At 41.5% G+C, this 18,836-nt stretch overlaps 1 protein-coding gene across 4 annotated transcripts in view; it reads left to right on the top strand.

The window, feature by feature from the left end:
• acsf3 (acyl-CoA synthetase family member 3) overlaps positions 1-18,836 on the top strand; it is a 44,485-nt gene that overhangs the window by 8,234 nt on the left and 17,415 nt on the right. For all 4 annotated transcript variants that reach the window (XM_061702319.1, XM_061702310.1, XM_061702328.1 and 1 more), the window contains 4 exons: positions 465-619; positions 1,115-1,260; positions 6,635-6,732; positions 8,923-9,049. In XM_061702319.1, the coding sequence (XP_061558303.1) occupies positions 465-619; positions 1,115-1,260; positions 6,635-6,732; positions 8,923-9,049 (526 nt within the window). The remainder of the gene's footprint in view (positions 1-464; positions 620-1,114; positions 1,261-6,634; positions 6,733-8,922; positions 9,050-18,836) is intronic.

Raw genomic sequence — 18,836 nt, 5'->3', positions numbered from 1 at the left:
CGTTATTTGAACAACATTTGTGTATAATGTATGTGCTTGTCCATTCCATTAATGAAAACATGTTTGAAGCAGCTCCTCTATATGTAAAAGGGCATGTGTAGCCTCTCCTATGAAGTAAAAAAGCACATTTATCAAAGGTAGCTGCATGAAAGACCCTTCAACTGACCAATGTGTCAGTTGTGCCCAACAGCAGTTTCCTGTTTTCCTCTCTGTGACCTTTTCAAAAGCTTCCTTTTTTTGTGTGTGTGCATTGACAGCTTTAATATGAAGCTTCTTCCTCCACCTCTGCCTAGCATTTGCATTGAACAAAAGAAACAAAAAGGCACTTTTCTAATGGCATGCAAATGTGGATGTTTGTATTGGTCCTGTCCATCACTGTCCTTATCACCCTCTTCCTTCTGCCCTCTTCAGTCAGAAGTCAAGCTCATCTCTGTTTTTGCCCCGTTCCCTCCCTTTCTTCCCAGGTATGGGAGATGCTGCTGAACTCCAAAGCTCCACTGGTTAATGTTTTCATGGCTGTGCCAACTATCTACTCCAAACTGATCGACTATTACGATCAGCACTTTACTCAGCCCCATGTCAAGGACTTTGTCAAAGCAGTGTGCAAAGAGAGGATAAGGTATGGATTGTGAAATTAACAAAAGACCCAGTTCATGCAGGCGTGAACGTGTGTGAATACCAACTGATATTTAAGAAAATAAATTTGTAGACACTCAGTGGACACAACTCGAGGTAGTCTGGCACAAGTTATGTAAAAATGACAAGATGTCCAGTTCAGTTGCTTTCGAGAGAGCTATTAACTTAATTGATCATGTTTGCCATTGTGGGTGAAGTTTGTCGTTGACACCGTCATACAGTTAAATAAGTTAACCAAAACACTCTCATTATGATGCAGGGAAATTCTTCAGAGCATTATTATCATTAGAAAAAAAAATGTTTTTCTTGCATTTGATTAGAGGATGCACCTAATGTTGTGGCCTGTAAGTGCAGGTTTAAGTGACAACATACAGTATAATTTAATGCTTTATTTGATTTTACTCTACTATTACTACTTCTCTATCACTCGCACATTAATATCAGGTGACAGATTCAAACCTTAACCATCTCTCCTCAGACTCATGGTTTCTGGGTCTGCTGCTCTCCCGCTGCCCACTCTGCAGCGCTGGGAGGACATCACGGGGCACACACTGCTGGAACGCTACGGCATGACTGAGATTGGCATGGCACTGTCCAACCCTCTGAAGGGCCCTCGCATCCCAGGTACTCACATGGGTCACACGCACATACATGTTTAAAACACGCAAACAACTTACTGTAACAAACAAATATTCAGGAGCTGTTGATATTCATTCCTGCCTGAGTTTAAGCAAAGCAAAGCAAATTTATTTATATAGCTCATTTCAGCTGGCACGGTGATCGACTGGTTAGCACATCTGCCTCACAGTTCTGGGGACCAGGGTTCAAATCCCGGCCCCGCCTGTGCGGAGTTTGCATGTTCTCCCCGTGCCTGCGTGGGTTTTCGCCTGTAGGTGTGACTGTGAGTGCGAATGGTTGTTTGTTTCTATGTACCCTGCGATTGGCTGGTGACCGGATTAGGGTGTACCCCGCCTCCCGCCCGACGATAGCTGGGATAGGCTCCATCCTAGTGAGGATAAGCGGTAAAGAAGATGGATGGATGGATGGATGGCTAGCGCATTTCATACACAATGTGCTTTACATGATTAAAAACATTTAAAAACAAAGAAAAAAGATAAAAGTACAATTAAAACAGCGTACAGTGCAAGAAATATAATTTAAAAGTGGAAATGCTCTAAAAAGCATGAGAAAAAAGTTTTTTTTAATCTGGACTTAAAAACATTCACACTCGGGATTGACGTCATTTCTGTTGACAACTTATTCCATTTGTGTGCAGCATAATAGCGAAATGCTGCTTCACCATGTTTGCTTTGGACTCTGTGATCCACTATTTGACCTGAGTCTGTTGATCTCAGAGCCCTCCTGGGTTTATATGCGATTAGCATTTATTTCATGTATTCAGGACCTGAATATGGTATATAGACCAGTAGCAGAACTTTAAAATCTATTCTAAAGCTAACTGGGAGCCAGTATGAAGACTTTAGAATTGGAGTAATATGCTCTGACCTCTTTTTTCTGGTCAGAACCCGAGCTGCAGCATTCTGAATAAGCTGCGTCTTTTTAATGCTCGTTTTCTGGAGTCCAGTCAGAAGACCATTACAATAGTCAAGTCTACTTGAGATACAAGCATGGATGAGCTTCTCCTGGTCTGCTTGGCACCTGCAAGCTTTCACTCTGGATATGGTCTTCAGATGGTAGTTTTACTAATTGATTTGATATGACTGTTGAAACTCAGGTCGGAATCTATCAGTACACCAAGGTTTCGGACTTGGTCTTTGGTTTTTAAAGAGAGTGACTCCAGATATTTACTAACAGCAATCCTCTTTTCTTTATTGTCACAAACAATTATCTCAGTTTTGATTTGGTTTAATTGAATAAGTTTTTGGCTCATCCAGTTATTTATCTGTTTTAGACAGTGACACAACACCTCAATTGAACTGTAGTCATCTGGAGACACTGCTAGATATAACTGTGTGTCATCTGCATAGCTATGATAGTCAAAATTAAAGTTATGAAGAATTTGAGTCAGTGAAAAGGATAGCATATACAGGCTGAACAGGAGGGGTCCAAGAACTGTCCCTTGAGGGACCCCATAGGTCATTGCCATTCGATGAGATTGAACACTTCCAATGGTTACAAAATAACTCCTTTCCTCCAGGTAGGACCTGAAAGATTTAACGTCTGTTCCATTTAGTCCTACCCACATTTTGAACCTGTTCTGCGGTATATAATGATTTACTGTATCAAAAGCCGCACTGAGATTTCACATTTCTGTGATGTCACATTTCTCAATTATACATTACTCGTGCACTCACTGTAGTTGTCTCGCCATGCTGCACTATTTGCATATACTGGCCACTCATGCCAGAGTAGCATCTGCTCCATTTGCACACTGATTGAGGAGTTTCTGCAACATTTGCACAACCAACATTGTCCCAGATTATCGCACTACTCGTCACTTTAAACCGCATACACTCCTTGAAGTCTCGGCGCCCTTTGCACAATGGTCATTGCACCGGACTATTGCAATATTAGTCATTCGAACTGCTCTAAGTGCTAGAGGACTCTGCATCTTTTTGCACAATTTTCAAAAAGAAAATAAAAATGTACCGGCATTACCAGATAACTAGCAACCCTTTACTGCTCAGTGACTGTTTTGTTGTCAAAGTCTTTATGTCTCCAAAGTGTTCTATGTCAATTGACTGTCTGTTGTCATACTAGAGCGGATCCAACTACCGGAGACAAATTCCTTGTGTGTTTTTGGACATACTTGGCAAATAAAGATGATTCTGATTCTGATTCTGAGATCCAACAAGACCAGAATTAACACCTTTCCCGAGTCAGTATTCAACCTATCATTTAGCAATTTGATAAGCGCGGATTCTGGACTGTGATGAGTTCGGAAACCTGATTGAAATTTGTCAAAAAGTCCATTTAAGTTAAAAAAGATTTGCTGAATTGGTTAAAAATAACTTTCTCAACAGTCTTGGCAATGAAAGGGAGAGTTGAGATGGGTCTAAAATGGGTCATCAAAAATCATTTGCAGCCATGTATCCCTCCATCCATTTTCTATACCACTTTAGAGTTGTGGGTGAGGTGGAGTCCCAGCTGACTTTGGGCGAGAAGTGGGGTACACCCTTGGCTTGTTGCCAGTTAATCGCAGGGCAGGCACAGACAAACAGCCATTAATACTCACATCTACTGTATGTACAACATGCAAACTCCACACAGGAAGGCCAGACCTGAGAATCGAACCTCAGAACTGTGAGGCAGATGTGATACTAGTGGTGCATTTTGAGAAAAATATTTGAAACAACTCTGAATGTAATGCAGTGTAATTTAACTCCCTGCAAACAACAACAACCATAATGAATACAAGTATTTTGTCGAACAGTGTCATTTAAAACTAAGCACTAAAAGATAAGTTCTGGCCATATCTGCAGCATGGAGCAGTGGAACCCTTGACTGATGTTTCTGAACGTTTCACAGCAAGCATTTTCATACGCCGTATTTTATCCACAGTCAGGTAAAATCCCATGATCCCAAATCTATGCGTTGTTCACACATGCACTAATAAAAGCAAAGTCTTGAAATGAGGTCGCATTAGCGGCTTTCTTCTTATTTCTCTTCTTCAACATCTCTTCCTCTACTCCCTCCACCTTGTCCTCCACTTCCCCTCTCCTTTTTCATTCCGCCATTCCCTGGCCACCTCTCCCACTGACAGGTAAACCTAATTAGCTTGCAGGTTGTCTAGTGTCTTTATGGGGGTTTTGTTTTTGTTTGTCGGTCATGTGTTGTTTGGCAGAAACAGAACAGGCTGCGTTTGATTCCTCTCAGGTGGTTATTAGTATTAGTTTGAGGAGACATTTGCTTTGCTATGGATGCTTTCACAGCAGCACAAGCACGTTCACGGAAGAAATGTGCACAGTTGTGGCGTAAAAAAGGCATGGGTTGGTGCATGTTGGAGTGGGGCTGTTATTGTTTTGTCTTAAAGTAGGTTAAAATAGATCAATAGCAAGAAGAGGAAACAGAAAAAGAAGTGGCTACCCTCTGTGGCTCTGTTTCATCCAATTTTTCTTTTTCTTTTCATCCTCTGAAAACAGAAAAGACAGGTCCTATCACACTTTGTTGACGTTTTTTATACATTCCTCTCTGTATGTGGGGCATCTATCTATGTCTAGCCTATTTTTGTTGTGTGTCTTACAGTTTTAGAACATTCCAGATAAACAACATATGTGATTCTAGGTCATACTGCCCTTGCAGAGATGTAAATATGTGGGATGATCTCATCTTCATGATTTGCATCCCATGAAAATATAGATGCGCCAATGTGTCACCTGTATATCTGTCGTGGCAAATGATATTGTAGTCACATAGATTACATTAATTTATTTCAAGAATAAATTTTTTTTCTTGATGTGAGATAAGAAAATGGTCAGCTGTACCATACACATGCGTGTTAAGTGTTCATTGTAGGCGTGACAACAATGCTGGACCAGTCTCTGCTGCTCAAGATAATCAGTTTTATATTCTCTAGCTGTAATGTTCTTTACTGCTACTGTGAAAAGTGAAAAGATCTATTACTTGTATGCATCCAATTGTAAACCCTCCTCGTCGCTGACAAAGGGTGTTCAAAAGACTTGTTTGAATAAGCCCCATGATGACAAGCACAAATGGGTTTCTTTTCACAAAGATATCTCCAACTACCAACCCAACATTCAAACAATATTGCTGTGTAAATATGCCCTACTCTTTCAAAACCTCATCAGTTCTCATAATAATCTATTTATGTTTGTGGTCATCGCAAATGAAAAAGTATACAATAAGGTCCTGAGGCGAGGTAGTACACATACATACAAGTGCAGAAGATCTGTACTGTCACCACTAGATTTGCTGAAGTAAGACTTGGCTTTCAGAACATTCCCATTTTAGTTTTGTATGTTTAAACTGAGTTTTGTATGTTTAAACGGAATATGTTGTTTGTTTTACTTAAAACCTGATTGCAGGTTACCTGATTATTATTATTATTTTTTTTAAGCTTGTCCGCTTAATTCAACAATTTTAACAAAACTGCGTTACACGGAAAGGCCTTGTCAGGCACTCAGCTGCAGTCAGGCAGTGTTGAAAGAGGCAAGCTAAAAGGTTTGAGAGCAAAAGTAGAGCCAATTTAAGTGGTTTTGTAAAGGTGTGACGTACTACAGGCATTTTGTGTCTGAGGAAGTGTGTATTGTTTTTTTTTTGTGGTAAGTTAATGTTCTAGGTAAATGCTTGACTGTTGAGGCAAATAAATGGTCTGTGTAGACTATTGCATACGTTTCGCATTCTTATAAGCTAGCACAAATCTGACAGTATCCTTTTAAACAGTGAGTTACCAGTTTGTGGTCCAAACAGCAACTTTAGCACTGCTTCTGAGCAGGCTGGTGCCAACTGAGATGAACGGCTTTCAGGTCATTGTATTTTCCAAGCTCAGCAAACTATTTTGTGACCAGTTTCGCCCTGTGGGTGGAGGTTAATATCATCCTGGAGGAGAGCATTCTCTCTGTGGTGGAGAAAGCAGTTCATGATGGTAACTCTGATGTTTATTGGATGCCGCTGGTCCTTTTTTTTTTTTTATTTATAACTCGTGGTCTGCCATGTCCACCACCTTAGAGATTTTGTTTGCACAATACAGACTGTAGTTTTGTTGAGAACATGTTGACATATATTTTATTTGAGAGGTCAATATGGACCAAAAATCACCTCTTCAGTTTTGTTGAATGAATGGCAATTATTCTAAAATGTTTAAGACCCTTCCAATTTATCAACTTCCCTACTACATTAGGTAGGGTAAATACACTGTAATTATTTTGGTTTGCATGAGCAAAAAGAGATGATGTCTTTGACTATGCACTTAGTTAGTGTTTGTGTGTGTGCATCCATTTGTGTCTTTTTCGTTGTGTGTGTGTGTGTGTGTGTGCGCGTGCGCATGTGTGTGTGTGTGTGTACATCTGTGTGACAGGAGCTGTAGGGTTGCCGCTGCCAGGTGTGGAAGTGCGAATTGTAATGAATAACACAACCAACACCACAATTGTAGAGGGAAACCACAGAGAAAGTCAGGTAGGTAATAATTTTGAATAATACATAAATAATGCCTTAATGGCTAATATACAGTTTCCAGCCACAACAATAGGCTTATGTGTTCTAATGATCCAGAGAGCGTTACTCCCCGGAGATTGCTCCTGGTAAGGTCACACTTGGCGGGCCAGTCTCTCAGGGAGGTTCTATACCCACGGAATGTTGGCACATCTGCCACCGACAAACAGATCGACAGCTCAAGTACAGATTGACCATCGTCACACACACATCGTGTTGCATGGAATGTCAATTTTCTCTTTCGCCAGAGAACGGCCACCGCACTGTCGAGAGAGCCCAACCGCGACATAACCCTGGCCGGACTCTGCAAATCAGGGTAGCAAGGCGACGGTGAACCCACACCGCAGGCGTGCATTATTTCAACTGGCTAAAACAAAGAAAGGCGGTGTGGCCTATTTGCAAGTCGCTCATCAGCTGGACATGGTGAGCGACAGACTACTGACAACCCGCTTTTCTCTATCAGCCTGGCAAGATGACAGTTGTCGTTGCCTATGCCCCCACTGATGTCAAAGATGCAATGCTGGCCTTCTTCGACCAGGTCCATAAGATTGTCGGGCAGACACTCCAGCCGGATTCCCATCAACAACAGAGTCTCAGAAGGCTGTGTGGCTGCACCAGACCGACAGTATTTAATTGTGTCATCCATCTGTTGACCAAAGTCTGTTAGCGGGTCCCCAGTTTGTCCTTTGGCAACTAACATCTCACTGACCTTGAATAAGCTGTGAAACCATACTGCCCAGCTCTTCTTACAGCCTTTTGTGCTGGAACAGTTTTGCTGTGCAAAAGGGGAGTTTGAAATACTGCCTCTGCTTATTTTTAATTTTTTTGTAATTATTGTGATGTTTATTGAAAATGCAGCCAGACAGAAAAGAGTTTTAGGGGACAGACAGAGGTGTGAGCCCATGTTAAGCCCATGACACCCTGCCATAAGCCCCAAGTCAGCCGGGGACCTCACACAGTCCGAGGGAGAGAGGGGCGATGACTGCAGCGGAGCGCCCAGGGGAGAGGAAAGAGGAGAACACGGTCCCAGGACGCAGCAGCACGCCTGTCACCACGCAAACACCCAACAATAGTCATCCTCAAGTTTGCATTTCTATATCAAGCAAAGTAAAACAAATATAATAAAATGTGTCAGTACATGAATACCTTTCAAACAGTGTAATTGAGTATTATTACTAGGGATGCACCGATACCACTTTATTCAGACCGCGTATGAGTACAAGTACTTAAATAAGTGTACTCGCCAATATCAAGTACCGACACTTATATCTTGCGATTTTGATGAAAATGTGTTTTATCTTCATCAAATATTGTTTAAAAACACAGCATCATGAGCATGACATACGTTTCACTCAAATATAACACTTTTTAGAGTAACAACTCGTCATTACTGCCATTATAACATCCATTTGCATTATTCTAAAGGTCTTGCCGCACATTTCACTTAAATGTAGCGTGTAACAAAGATTTCAGTTATGTGGTGTCTCAGTCTGAACACTAGTGGACACGATGCAGAAGAAGCACACATACAGTAGAGAGCGCATGAAGAATTAAGAAGAAATGAACAAGAATGCAGTCTGGTAGTAAACCCATAGGATGCCCTGTTACCTCTCTGTGTTAACTACAAAATAATGTGGGTAAAAATAAATCCAAGACTGCTTTTTGAGAATAGCATGATATACAATAAAAGTGTGTCATAAATGAAGGGTTACTTTATCACACCATCGCTTACTTTGCTGGATTTGCCGCCTCGCCTGCCTGGTTTTCTGCGTCACAGCTTCGTGACGGAAACGCGGCTGTCTCAGCCTAAGCCAAGCAGTGTAGAGCGCAGATCGTCCAAAATAATAATAATAATAATTTGTCATCTCCTAAAAGTGTTGTTATCCATGTCCTCAAAGTATCTCCACAAAGCAGACATTGCTCTTACTCCACCTACGTGAATTTATATGTCAGGTGGGAAAAGCGGTATCAGTGTGTACTCCCGGAAAATCTTTTCGCGTCAGAGAGTATGCGTACTACAGACATTGGTACCAGTGCATCCCAAAACATTATCTTTGTAAAGACAAACTTTTAAGTTTGGTCCAGCTCTTGCCTAGTAGTCAAAAACTCTCCTTTTAAACTGTCTTGGTCTCTCCCTCCCTCTCAATATTGCAGGTACGGCCAGGTCTAGCTGGGAAGGAAGGGGAGCTCCTGGTCCGAGGTCCATCTGTCTTTAAGGAGTACTGGAACAAACCTCAAGACACCACAGAGTCTTTTACAGATGACGGCTGGTTTAAAACAGGTATCAAACACTTTGGGCTCTGTTTTCGTGACTAGCACAAATCTGGCGCAGCGTGTGGCGTAAATCTGCGAGGGGTGGGTGGGGGTTGACTGGGTTGTCGTAAACTCGCAGACGCGTGCAGCCTTTGTATTTAATAAAAGGGGCTGTCTGCGCTGGTGGGCCTAAAGACAGCCGACTTTATTTGCCGCAAATCAAAGCGGCTAATTTCATTCATTCCCTTTAAGTGAGGTGCAATGATGATCTCGCATGCATGGAGAGAGCGAGCTGTGCATGACTGGAGCATTATAACTTGGCCGGTGTGGCAAAAGACAACCTGATTAAATACAGTATGAGCTGGTGATAACTGCAGGTGACCGAAATATGGCTGCGGAGCACATGAATCCACCCCCACCCATAAAGGATCGTTTGTGCATGGTGATAATAATAATGATGTGTTCAATGAACGGCTTTCGACAAAGTTTCAGAGGGTTCGATGTCCACTGTTCACATATTTATGAATGAAATACGTCTGATCCAGCCCACATTTACGCGTAGCTCGTGTATCTGTTTGCCCACTCTGCGGGGAGGCAGGCTAGACTCTCACCGCAGAGGAGGGTCTAGACCTGAATTGCCTCCATTTACGATCATTTGTAGTTCTACAGTAATGATTAAAGGAAGAGCTGATGAAAAATCATTGGCAATGTAAATGTGTTCATGGACCTCATTGAGCTACATCCCTTCTGATGATCGTGTACCCCGGCCCCCCAATAGCGGCGTACCAGCCAGTACCTCGATTTAAAAAAAATATGTAATGATGATGACAATAATAATGCATTGATTTCTATAATGATTAATAGATTTGGATGCCCACCGTTGGAATAAGTCTATCATACACCACACACATCTGATGACCTTGCGTGTCTGTACGTCTGCATGTACACAGTCTTGTGCTTGCACAAAAAATTCATCACTGAAAATAGAACCCTCAGTCACCAAATTTGTCTCTGTGCAGAGGCCATAGAACACACCCTCGCGGCGCCGACACCGCCCAGTTTGGCGGAGAGCGGTCTCCAAAATAGGCAAACACGTGCCGTGACCCTTGCGTTGGCATGAATATCAAGATATACTCCATTTGCACTCCAGCACACGTCTACGACTATAGAGCCCGAGATGTCTCCTCTCATTCTATCACTGTCTTCCTTCATATTATGTATGTACTTTACTCTTGAACTGGATACATACACAAACACATGTACACACAGAAACACATACATTTCCTTGGATAAAGTGAATTCTGACACGAATTGCATAAATTCTCTCTTGTTAGAAGGAGTCACAAAAGGAGGAAAATAGCGAGCTGGAAGATGAGCTTGGAGAAGGGTTTATGGAGGAGGAGTTAGAAAGAGTCCGCTCGGACAAGGTGCGGATGACTAGTGGATGGTAGGAGCTGGAAAGCAGCAATGCAGTGATGGAGAGCAAAGTTAGGAGGGCAGAGTGTGTTTAATTGGCCTTGCACCTTGGAAGGACAGAGATCCCCAGAGCACAGCACGCTGTTGTCACACTCCATTTAAGCCACTGGCCACATAATAAGTGCCTGAGCAATCAGTTCCCCACAGACTGGTCAGTACCTCAAGCCACCCATGCGCAAACACTTGCACGCACGCACACACACACACACACACACACAGACACACACGCACACACACACACACACACTATATAATGTCAAAGGTGGAATCAAACACAGCAAAAAGTCCTAAAAGAGTCTGTTTACTGTGTACGGTCTAAAGTTTACTGAGAATGTCAGTTAACCAAGAATATAAGCAAAAACAGGTCATTAAGAAGTCTGAGCATTTTGGTAGAACAAACTTGGAATTAAGCTACAACAAGTCAATGCTTCTGTGTTGCCTTATAGTCTGTTTAAAAACGTGAGTTTTGGTTATTCAGAGATCCAGATGACTACGTTATATAGCCGTGAAGATGAGAATAAAAGGCATTTACTTATATGTAAATTGAGGTCTACAGTTGGTGGAAAGGTATTTCAGCCCTTTGTAATTTCTTAAATTTCTGGATAAATTGCTTATAAAATGTAGTCTGATCATCCAAATCACAATAATAAACAGTTTGCTTAAACTAATACCACACAACTATGTTTTCATATTTTTATAAAACCTTACATGTAAACATTCACAGGACAGGGAGGAAAAAGTCAGTGAACCCTTGGGCTTAACTGGTTGACCCTGCTTTGACAGAAATAACCAGACATGCACAACGATGAGGTTGAATTTTTGACAATTCCTCTTTCCAAAACTGTTGCAGTTCAGCAAGATTCCTGGGATGTCTGGTGTGAATAGCTTTCTTGAGGTCACGCCACATCATCTCAATCGGGTTGAGGTCAGGACTTTAACTGGGCCACTCCAGGACACATATTTTCTTGTTCTGAAGCCGTTCTGTTGTTGATTTGCTTTTGTGTTTTGGATCATTGTCGTGTTGCAACACACATCCTCTTTCATTTTCATTTTCAATACATTTTTCCATTGACCACGCCCTGAGTTAGCAAAAAGCATGCTCATACCATGATGGTCCCTCCACCACGCTTCAGAGTTGGAATAAGGTTGTGATGTTGGTGTGCTGGTTTCCTCCACACATGGCATTGCGTGTTGCTCCCAAACAATGTAACCTTGTTTTCCAAATATTTTTCCAGTAGTGCTGTGGAACATCCAAGTGCTCGTTGCCTAATTTCAAATGTGCACCAATGTTTTTTTTTTTTTTTTTGCTTGTTTTTGGGTTTTTTTAGGAACAGCTTCCTCCTTGATGTTCTCCGATGCACTCCATCCTTGTTTATTGTTTTGGGTATGGTAGATTTGTCAACAGAGATGTTGACATGTGCCAGTGATTTCTGTAAATCTTCAGCTGACACTCGAGTTTTTTTTTTCTTTCTTTCTTTGAGCATTCTGCACTGTGCTATTACAGCCATCTTAACAGGACAGCATCTCCTTGGAAGAAAAGCAACACTGCTGAAGTTTCTCCGTTTATGATATAGAATTTTTTTTTAACTGTGGACTGATGAACGTCAAGACGCTTAGAGATACATTTGTAACCTTTTCCAGCTTTAGTTACTAGATACGTGTATATAACCCCAACCCGATTGAGATGCTGTGGCTTGACCTCAAGAAAGCTATTTTACACCAGAAATCCTAGGAATCTTGCTGAACTGCAACAGTTTTGTAAAGAGGAATAGGCCAACATTCATCCTGATCATTGTGCATGTCTGATCTGCGACGACAGGAAACATTTGCTTGAGGTTTTTGTTGCATGAGGAGGGTCAACCAGTTATTCACTCTAAGGGTTCACTTACTTTTTCCTCCCTGTGCTGTAAATGTTTACATGGTGTTTTCAATAAAAATATGAAAACATATTGTTTGAGTGACTGTGTTTATTCTTGTGATTTAGATTATCAAACTACATTTTATGACCCATTTAAGCAGAAATCTAAGAAAAAAAAAGGGTTAACATCCTTTTTCCTCCCACTGTATAGAGTGCATCGGTTTATAAGCCTCACCCACTAAATAAAATACAAAAAAAACGTTTTGTTCACACATAAGCCACACGTATTACACATAGTGTTCTGCCCCCTCTGGTGTGCACACGGGTAGAGTTGATCCGAGTAGTTGACTGTCAGTTGTTGAAGCGGGTTATTGCATGCGTCAGTTGTTCGTTTAGCCCATCTATGGCGTTTCCCATAGTCTGTTTTAGCATTATGATAGCGGACTTGCTGTATATTATACTCGAGGTACTGATGCTGTGTTGAAAGAACACTGCCTCTCCTTTGGAGAGCTGATATCTATCTGCCTAACTAAACACTGCTCGTTCACGGAGGGGAGAATAGAGAGGAAACAAAAACTGTGGAAATAGCACAAAGTAACACAAGACGCTAAAATACAGCTAGTGCTACAACAAAATATGCACAACAAAAATGTGATACAGAATCCCCACCTGCCCCACTCACCCTATCAACGATTCCGTTTTGGAGCAAAAAAAAATTCAATCGCCACCACCCCACACCCGCTCGACGATTGCAGTTTTGGGCCCAAAACATTTACAGTTAGCCCCCACCCCCACCTCTGTCGACGATGTTGTTATGACGCAAGCAAAAACTGTGGCCAATGTGGAGTCGTGTACACTATATTGCAAAAAATAAAAAAACGCATATCCAAACTGAACAGTCGCCAAACCTGCTAATTGCTAAGCTATCATGACATGAAGTCACAAAGTTAATAATTTATTAACGCTTATGATTTTGCAATTGAGCAGAATGCCGATTTATTTTTACATCTGATACATTAGATAAGGTTATACACAAAAGAAACTTCAACACATGATTGAAAGTGTAGACTGTATTATTGGTCCATTAAACAAATGACCCCTGTGTCGGGATAGGATTTTGACCTTTCAGTTGGGATACATCACAGTTGGATTTCAACATTAAGCCCTCATTTTCACCCAAGCTACGTATATCAAGCCTCACTCTGAAAGTATAGAGTTATCTCTTTCCCTATTTTAAGCACACCTTTAAAGGGGACATATTTTGCCAGACCAACTTTCTAGTATTTGGGAAGTATTATTGTCTCTATGGTGCCTCAGTAAATGTGAAATATGAATTAAAATCGGCCATGAATTCCTGATTTCTAGAATTTTTTCTGCCGAGAGGCCTGAAATCAGGTCATTCCAATTTCTCGAGCTTATCCACGTCAACTAGCAAAGCTCTCCGCTAACCTCTCTGCTCCCGAGCCAGCGCTGTCAACATAACAAACGTGTGTACTCTCACAAGTCGGTCTTCTACATGGAGGCAACCAATGTTGCCAAAAAGGGGGCGTCTTAGTCAAATACGGACAAAGCTGATACAAAACTGGGTCAAACAGAATTAGCTGTCATAGGGCCTTTTCTGGACACTCGTATGACAAAACAAAGGTGTTTTTTTTTTTTTTTTTTTTTATGAAATTGACACTTTTATACAAAGTCCATGTTAGAGGGTCACTCTATGGAGGTCTAAATAGCCAAAATGCGGGACCTTTAAGATAATAGCTCTACTACTAGTGACTATCCATCCATCCATTTTCTGAGCCGCTTCTCCTCACTAGGGTCGCGGGCGTGCTGGAGCCTATCCCAGCTATCATCGGGCAGGAGGCAGGGTACACCCTGAACTGGTTGCCAGCAAATCGCTGGGCACATACAAACAAACAACCATTCACACTCACATTCACACCTACGGGCAATTTAGAGTCTGCTATTAACCTCCCATGCATGTTTTTGGGATGAGCAAGGAAACCGGAGTGCCCGGAGAGAAAAGCCACGCAGGCACGGGGAGAACATGCAAACTCCACACAGGCGGGGCCGGGGATTGATCCCCGGTCCTCAGAACTGTGTGGCAGATTCCCTAACCAGTCGTCCACCGTGCCGCCACAATTGAATCCAGTGATTATAAAAAAAATTGATAGCTTTTAGTTTATTACTCACTATGAATTGCTGAACAGCCTGGCGTCAGAATTTGTAGATATACTGTACATTGTATGGTGTGCAGGCAAATCATCGTGTAAAATTGCTAAACTGGTTACATGGGTCATTTGGAGTTCGGCATCTTACACTTTGCACTGTTCTTTGCTTATGCCTCACTTCACCCCCACACTCTTTACTCTCACACCTGCTCCATAGTTCACAGGCAAGGCTTTCTCTGTCTGGTCCTCACACTTCTCTGACTCTCAGCTGATCGCTTCTCAGCTTGAGCTTTTTATTTTGCCTTTTCGAAGTCATCTAGGATTTGCTTGCCGTAAGATCGCAGAGAATTGAGTGACGCACAGCACTCCACTGCTTTCCAGATATCTGATTAAGTTGTGTTTTTATGTATCTTATGCATCATTTGCTTTCAAGCAACCCCTCCATCAATGTGATGATTGTAACAAGAGCCGGGAGCCTTTGTTGCACCCTCAAAGAGATTTTGTAATTGGATTGCTCTACATAAGCATTTAACAGATTTAATGGTTTGGTGAGAGAGATACTTTTTTTTTATCCTGACGAAAATTCTGTAACTGGATAGGCCATTCTTTACTTTATGGGTCTTAAGGCATACTTGCATGTCTTAGTTAAAAAAATAAAATCAATAAATCAAATGTATGTATCCTATTAGTTACATTCATCTAATGTTCTTATTTTCACTTTTTTTTCATGCTATCAGTTCAAAAGAATAATTAACTGTTACAGAATTACATTACAGATGTATGTAGGCCGACTGAATATTAGGTCGAATAATTGTCTGTGGAGTACTGTGGAGATGGTCTACAGATCCAATTTCTGGAGAATGATTTGCTCATATAATTAAGTGCACCGCATCTGCTATAAATAGCTCTAGCTATAAATATCATTACATTCATCCTTATCATTTGTACTCTTGCTACTCTTAGCACTGCTCCATGAGTGTACCGTAATCTTCATTCAGCACACACACACAATATGAAACTTTGCTGGCTCCTTCTTTCTGAGCCAAGCAAATGTGCATTGTATTAGATAAACCAGCAGAATTGTTGAGTTCAAAGAAAAGAACTCATTGGCCATAGAAAATGAAAAATCATTGTTTTTGTGCCAAAACCCAGCGAGCAAGATTAAGTCTTCGTCGAAAGGCGCTTCATTGAAGACGCTGACAAGCGCAAAAAAAGATGAACTGGCCAAAGTAACATGGAATTTAAGAAGAAAAGAAGTTTGAGAATTCAAATCAATAGCTCCTCAGCAGGCTAGAGGTGTCTCCACCAGTGTGAGTGGGCCTGTAGAACTTGACTGGCAGCTCTATAGGGAAGCTGTCGCCTTCCCCCAAGTGCTCGCTCGTTCCACTCAACCTCACAAACATCTCTAAGCACATTGATTTTTTTGTACTTTTTTTAACACCCCTTTTGTGCTCTTTGCTCGCGTCTGTCCATCCTTTCCAGAGTTACGCAGCGCTTCCAGTGGCAGCTCATCTGTTGTTGTTGCGCATGGACGTACGCCAGTCCCATCTCCAGAAAACACTGCTAATGGAGCCATAAATAAATTGATTAACTTGTAAATAAGCCATGGAGAGGGAGTATGAACAATTATCTCAATTTTGGAGTTCATTGTCAAATAACATCTGGTTGGTTCTAGCAGGCGTTCAAAATGAGAAGTTTGATATGTTTACTTACATAATATTTGGGCGCCAAATGTTTACAGTGGCCTAAAAAAAAAAAGCTGTTTAATCTTGGTTTTACTCTCCATCAAGTCAAGCAAGTCAACTATTTTACAGATGGAGTTTTGTTAATTGTGGTTCAGGTGGTAGAGGGTCAGCAGTTCGAATCCCAGCTCCGACTTTATGTGTCAAAGTGTCCTCGGGCGAGAATACACTAAACCATAAATTTCTCCCAGTGGGCCTGGCAGCACCTCGCATGGCAGCAGCCGCCCACTGGTGTATGAATGTGAGCTTCTGTAAAGCGCTTTGGGCCCCATGATGGCTTAGATAAAAGCGCTATATAAGTACACTCTTTACCATTTACCATTTTACCCAAGAGTTTACATTGGCTGCATTCTACAGTTTGGGGCTTTTCTCTTCCCAAGATGCTCTTGTTATATTTTGGTGAGAAGTGATTTGATCATAAAAAACTGCATATAGCACTTAAATGTCAATGCAGCGTAAGATGTATGTCAAACCAAGTTCCATCAGGATCAGATCCAAATTGCAAATGTGGCAGCAAATAAATTAATCATGTTCATGCAGTTATACCTTCATTTCATCAGATCAGATTTAATTTGTCAATGTTTTAGGATCTAATTACATTTTGTTCCCTTGGATCTAGAATTTCTTCTGGATCTGGATGAAGCAGTGGCTTCTTTTAGCTATTAAGAACCAGGGTTGAAGCTGTTAATTCCTATTTTTTTTTTAGATGTCAAGCCTTGGCGGAGGTCTGTGTTCCTTTACTTCTCTTGTTTTATCCACTCATCCATTTTCCTACCGTTTGTCCTGTTCAATAGTAGGTGACTCTTGTACTCCATCTGAATAACAGTTGAGGCACCAGTCATTTTCTGTTTCCAACAACTTAAGCAATGTCCTTATAAACACATGCCTCTGAAAACGTGTGACCAGATGTGTTTTGTGTGTGTGTGTGTGTGTGTGTGTGTGTGATTGTGCAACTTCCTGCTTTGTCCCTGTCCGTGTACTACTAGTCTACTGTGTGAAGGGGTATGGCAAGAACCGAGGAATTTAATTCTACTGCATATCCAGGACTTTTTAAATGATTCATAAATATGATCCATTGTAAAAACACTGATCCACAGATGGCAGTCTTTGTTTCCTATTGGTTGATTTCCAACTTTCCAAACATTTGCAGCCATTGCAACCTGCTCAGCCCCCCACCACCTCCACCCCCAATTGGGGGGGTTCAGATCAGGGGATGTCGTCAATTATTGGCAACCCTGGGCCTGGGAAGCCCTTTGACAGACTTGTGATTAAGGGCTATAAAAATAAACTTGACTTGACTTGACTGGCTGTCTTCCACATCAGCGGTATACTGCTCTGTTTCTATTCTTTCTAAGAATACAGTATATTACTGTGTGGCATTTTTTGTTTTCATCGGCATGGGTTTGTTTGTTTGTGTGCAACTCGGTGGCAAACATTGGCCTTGGTGGAGGTCTTCACTGTCTGAGTGCTCTTCTTATGTATATCCACATAGTCGATAAAGAACTACTAGCCCAAAGTGAGGACTGTAATCAGTGTGTCTCAGCTTTCGGATGTCATCGTCATGTTTTCCACCTTCAGATTTGTGTGTTTGACTGTAGAACAGAAGCATGTCAATTGTAGTTAAGTAGTTTTCTCGATGGGCGTTGCAGATCTGAGACAGACATCAATCCTCAAGTTCAGCTTGTTATCGGCTTGTGAAGAGGCAGAGAGCAAGCAATCTCATCAGAAACATTACCATAAAGCAATTCAAGCTCCTTTAATTGCATTATATTAAACAAATTAGATCAGTCATCCAAGTGCAAAGTGCTGTTTTGTGTGATATTAATTACCAAAAAAGGAGCTGTGACAAAAGTTAAGGATGATAAATAATGTCAGAGCTAAGATTTCAGCGCTTTGGCTGTCTGTTATTTATCCTCATTAACTCCTCCATCTTGGCTTTGGGGCGTTAATGTAGGACATTAATATTCATGTATGCTAAGTGTTTACAGTCCCTCTGAAAAGAGGCAGGACTCACATTTACACTGCTAGTCTTTGAGCAGATAAGGGTTTCCTCCTCTCAGTAATGGAGGGCACTCGGCTTGAACCTGCTGCCGTAGATTCTGCTGAATATTGTGAGCAACCATGACTCCACTTGTACGCCGTCTAAGAGGAAAGTCATGCAGCTCACACTTCACCAGTGTCAACGAGCACAACACTCCTCCACAAATATCACTTGTAGTTTCAACTGTTGTGTTTGTATGCATTTTCCCTACTGTGAAAATGACCAGTGCCACAGTTAGTGACCAACTGTATGTATGTATGTGTGTATGTATATATATATATATATATGTGTGTGTGTGTGTGTATATATATATATATATATATATATATATATAGAGAGAGAGAGAGAGAGAGAGAGAGAGAGAGAGAGAGAGAGAGAGAGAGAGAGAGAGAGAGAGAGAGAGAGAGAGAGAGAGAGAGAGAGAGAGAGAGAGAGAGAGAGAGAGAGAGAGAGAGAGAGAGACCCAGAGACCCCCTCGTGGTGGTGGGTTTTGTGTCCCAATGATCCTAGGAGCTAAGATGTCTGGGGCT

This window comes from Phycodurus eques, chromosome 2, assembly GCF_024500275.1.
Source record: "Phycodurus eques isolate BA_2022a chromosome 2, UOR_Pequ_1.1, whole genome shotgun sequence".
Lineage (NCBI taxonomy): Eukaryota > Metazoa > Chordata > Actinopteri > Syngnathiformes > Syngnathidae > Phycodurus > Phycodurus eques.
This window is presented reverse-complemented; position numbering and strand designations above follow the sequence as displayed.